General features: G+C 52.4%; 1 protein-coding gene across 1 annotated transcript in view; it reads left to right on the top strand.

Moving 5' to 3' along the window:
* The window catches only part of Unc13c (unc-13 homolog C), a 377,980-nt gene that overhangs the window by 144,771 nt on the left and 228,549 nt on the right, over positions 1 to 4,660 (top strand). The window contains exon 7 of the mRNA XM_019205246.2: positions 4,459 to 4,655. Within this exon, the coding sequence (XP_019060791.1) occupies positions 4,459 to 4,655 (197 nt within the window). The remainder of the gene's footprint in view (positions 1 to 4,458; positions 4,656 to 4,660) is intronic.

A 4,660-nucleotide genomic window follows, 5' to 3' on the forward strand; every position in this document is an offset into this window, starting at 1 on the left:
ATTTTTTTTTTTTTTTTTTTTTTTTGGTTTTTGAGACAAGGTCTCACTATAGTTGAAACTGACCTGGAACTATGTAGCCCAGGATGGTCTCGAACTCACAGCAATCCTCCTGCCTCAGCCTCCCAAGGGTTGGGATTACAGGCATGTGCCACCACGCCCGGCTAGAACAGGAATTCTTATCAAATAGTTGTCTGGATTATAAATTCCTTTTGAAATCTATAGGTAGTACCTGGCTCAAAAAGAGAAACTTTCCTTACTCTCTTTTTATCAATTTAAAACTATCTACACACTACAAAGTGCCTTTTTCTTTGGAATTAGTAAAACAATAAGAAAGTAATGCTGTAATTGATGTTTCTAATTGGAGAAGTTTTACATCTTGTACATGCATAGAAAAAAATACCAGAAAGACACATATCAACCATGCCTGACTTTGAAATGATAAACTATATTGTCTTATTTTAATGCCTGTTGGATGAGTTGTTTCTTCAGGGAGATGTGCTTTATTATAATCAGAAAATGCACATCTTTTAGGAAATAATGTGTTTCAGAAGACTTGAAGAGTTTAAGATTATCTAAACTATTTAAATAGCAAGCCTTCCATATGGCCAAATCCCTCAGGATTAAGTCCTCCTCGGGGTCCTGGGGTTTTGTTATTCTGGGGTCCACCTAAGGCGGCAAAGGGCCAGCCAGTACATACAGCTGACTGTCTACAGCTCGACGCAGACAGCCCAGGAGGAGGGAAGACGCACCTAGAAGTTTCGGGGGCAAAGTGTACTGCTTTATTCCTAATGCCACTGAGTCAGCCCTGGGACTTGTCCACAGAGACTGGCCCAGTGACTCGGCCAGAGCTGGGGTGTTATAGCTTGGAAGGGGTGGGGTTACAAGTTCCAGTCCTTCATTTACATAGGGCCCAGCAACCTTATTGGTTTACAGAATTTCACCTACAGCGGGTTCATTGGTTAACCCTGCACTGAATTTCACCTTATTTGCATATGGCGGGAAGGCAGAGCAAAGAAAATTCCTGAGATGTTTGAGGGACTGGGGCCCAGGGAGGCCCAGGCTTGTTAAAGGAATTGGAGGGAAGTCATCTTCCCTGTTAGCAAGTGCAGCTTTAGCTACAGGGAAATTCTTTACCCTTTCTCACCGACTCCAGACGGTCGTCCCTGTGTCCCCGGGAACCCGGGTCCCAGACCCAAATGCCTGATCCTTGGTGTCCAAGAGACCTTCTGTCAACTGCAGTGTGCACACAGCCTGCACAGAGCCTCCCACCCCCGGTTCACCCCCGCGCCTACCAGCTGGGGAGGAGACAAAAGCCCGAGGAAGGAGGGCTGGGGCGGCCCGCGTTCTGTCTGCCCGCCCAGGTCTGAGTGCTGTGGCCCAGGCCGACCCGATGTGATCCCTCCACCTAGCACCGTCTCCTGTGCAGTGAGTCACCGGCGCCTCACGGGAGGGAAACCGTCCCCACCTCCTGTGAGAATTGCGACTTCCTGTGCCATGGCGCCCTCGGGGATTTTTTGCTGTTTTCTTTCCGCCTCTAGATCAGTCTCGTTCTTTTCTCTTTTTCTTCTTTTTTTTTTCTCTTTTTTTTTTTTTTTTTTTTTTTTTTTTTTTGGTACCGGGATTGAACTTGCTAGGCAGGTGGTGGAACCACTGGGCTAAGTCCCGAGTCATCGATCAGTCTCGTTCTATTCCACAAGGTCCCCAGCCCTCTGTCCCTCTTATAATCATGGTGAACAGGTCTGACTTCGTTGTCAAGGAAGCACATTCTTCCCCCACGATGCAGTGCTCCTCTGAGAAGCTACAGTCTTGTCCTATGAAATGTATTTAAAATTTGGTCCCTAGATGAACGGTGTCTTACCTGCTCCCTCAGCAGTTAGTTACCTCTGTCTCGACACTGACTCTCATTCTTTCTCTCGTTTTGGGAAATAAGGGATATACTCGCTTGCTGCTTTTCTTCGTTTCAGCTTTGAGCAGCACCTTATCCCAAAAATGCAGACTGAGTAGACTCAGATGGCCATTTCCGGGCCTGGGCACAGAGGTTCCTCCTCGGCCTGCATCTGATGTTTTTGTTCAGCATTTGTACCTTTTAAGAGGAAATTTACTTTAATGCCTCATGCAATTGATTTTCAGTATGCTGTTAAATTTTCCGTGTTTCTTATTTTTCCTCAATTGGTTTGCCTTTGCATGAAACAGACCACGGGTCTTCAACAAAACCAAATCAAGCAAAACTTTTCAGTGAAATTTTCTTAACTATGTATTCAGACCTTTTATTTATTTTTCCCCAGTGTGTTCACTTTTTTAGTGTCACTTATATTCATTGCTCTCTCTGCAGCCTAAGGATCGGCAGGGCTGAGTTTACTGAGCCCTGTGTTACTGAGTTTAGTGAAAAGAAAAGGATCATAGAAGGTCAGATGAACTATATCAATCAGGCACTAACACCAGTAGCACGTGGATGGCTTCCTGAGCAGAGCAACCCCAGACCAACTCTGCTTTCTAAACCCGTGTGTGTGTGTGTGTGTGTGTGTGTGTGTGTGTGTCTTCCCTCTCTCGAGTTGACAGCGCACAGTTCTGTGCCCAGCTGGCTCTCTGTTGAATTAGAAGAGTTGTCCCCACGAAGACAAAAACCGCCTGACGTATTTGGAAGCTAACTTCATTTTCTCCCCAGTTGTTCAGCCAGACCACAGATGCCATGTTAAATGCACATGAGAGCATACGCACACATACTCATGCCCTGGGCCCTCGGGCTCCGCAGAGCAGGAAGAAAAGCTGCGATCGCCTGGTCAGGGCAGCGGTATTGGCGATAACCAGTCTGCTAGCCAGGGAATGGAGGGCAAAAAGGGACAGCATGCGCCCTGATTCTCAAAGAAGCCTCAGTGTCCTTCATCCCGAAGGCAGGAGATTTGCTAGTCCATGGCTGTCCTTACCGGAGTGATGGTTCCAGGATATCCTAGGACCGTTCTCCTTGCTGGGACACCCGACGCCCACAGTTAAAGGAGGGGATGTTTATGTGGCTCACAGCCGTAGACTCCAGTCCGTAGTCTGCTGGCTCCGAGGCAGAAGGGAAACAGCTCCCGGAGTGGCGGGCAGGAAGCAGAGAGGGACGGAAAAGACCCTGCAGGAGGGAGACGCACAGTCTGTGCCACGCCCACAGGGACCCACCTCTTCCACAGGCTTCTTCCCCAACCCCGCACCCAGCTCCAAGCCAGCAGGGCCTGATCCAGGGATGGATTCTCACCCTCCATCCAGTCACTCCCCAAAGCCCCACCCAGGAGTCCTGAGGTCCGCTTATGTCTAGGTAAAACCACAGTGCAGTTTGTCTAGCTGTGTAACCTGAACTCCGTGGGAAGATGCTCTGAGAGGAGGCGCGGGGGGGACTCATGCCCCTTGTCGCCTTCCCTGTGAGCTGGGCCACTGCAGGCCTTCTCCTGACCACTAACCCCACGGCAGACATTGTGCGAAGTCACTGTAGATGTGACCTTGGCATGTGTCTGTGCACACGCATGCTCCCAGAGTGCGCTGTGGGGTGTGCGAGGGGCTCCTCTGCTCATCCTCCATCACCCGTCCATAGCGTACTGAGCATTTATTTGGGGTGTGAAGGCTGTGGGATACTTTTGTCGTCAGTATATAACTTGATCCTCACCTAACAGTGTACGATAGGAACGGCAGAGAAGAAGGAAGGTCCGTCCTAGAGACTCAGCGTCTCTGTGGATTGGAGGCTTCTGCGTGGTAGAGCACTGAGTCACGTCACACACAGGGGCAGCAGCAGGTCCTGCAGGGGCACAGAGGGGAGCAGGGTAAAAGCTGTGCTCGGCCCCACACTGGGCATGGGGGACCTGTGCTTGTCTCCGGGATTGTTGCCCCGAGGGTGCTTCCAGCCCGCGGTGGCTTCTCTGTAGGAAACCTAGTCGGCGCCCTCCACCGTGGAGGTCATGGGGGAGCAGGCCACATCTGACCTTCAGCCCCTGCGCACGTGGGTTGGTGAGATCATTTCCAAGTGCTCGGTGCTGCAGCCTCGGGGCAGAGGGGCAGCATGGGTGGCAGTGAGGAAGAGAGGCTGGGGCAGGACGGAAGTGCGATGGGGCAGCGGCAGGAATGTTTTCCGTGCCCTTCACGCTTTGCCAAGAGTCAGCGGGGACCAGGCTGGCCCGGGGGACTTGGGCTGGAGTCAGTGTTCCCAGCCCGCTTAGGCCGGATCACGAGGAGCTGAGGGCTCCGGGGAGGTGAGCAGGTGCTGGTCCTCTTGGGGTCGCGGGGTTTGCGGGAAGCAGGAGGGAGAGGATGTTAGGGGTTAGAACCATGGCCTGCAAGGAAAGGAGCGAGTGGACGGGCGGCCAGGGTGCAGGCAGCGGCGCTGTGTTCCCAGGTCCGACCCGGGTCGGGCCCTACGGGAGGAGAGGACAGGTCCCAGCTGGGCCATGACACCCTCCATCCCTGACCTGCTGCCACCTTCCTCCACAGAAGATGCACGTCTTCAGGAAGACCCTGCAGGCGCTCGTCTACCCCATGTCCTGCACCACGCCGCACGCCTTCGAGGTGTGGACAGCCACCACGCCCACCTACTGCTACGAGTGCGAGGGGCTGCTGTGGGGCATCGCGCGGCAGGGCGTGCGCTGCCTGGAGTGCGGCGTCAAGTGCCACGAGAAGTGCCAGGACCTGCTCA

This window comes from Fukomys damarensis, unplaced genomic scaffold, assembly GCF_012274545.1.
Source record: "Fukomys damarensis isolate Sample0158 unplaced genomic scaffold, DMR_v1.0_HiC HiC_scaffold_17, whole genome shotgun sequence".
NCBI lineage: Eukaryota > Metazoa > Chordata > Mammalia > Rodentia > Bathyergidae > Fukomys > Fukomys damarensis.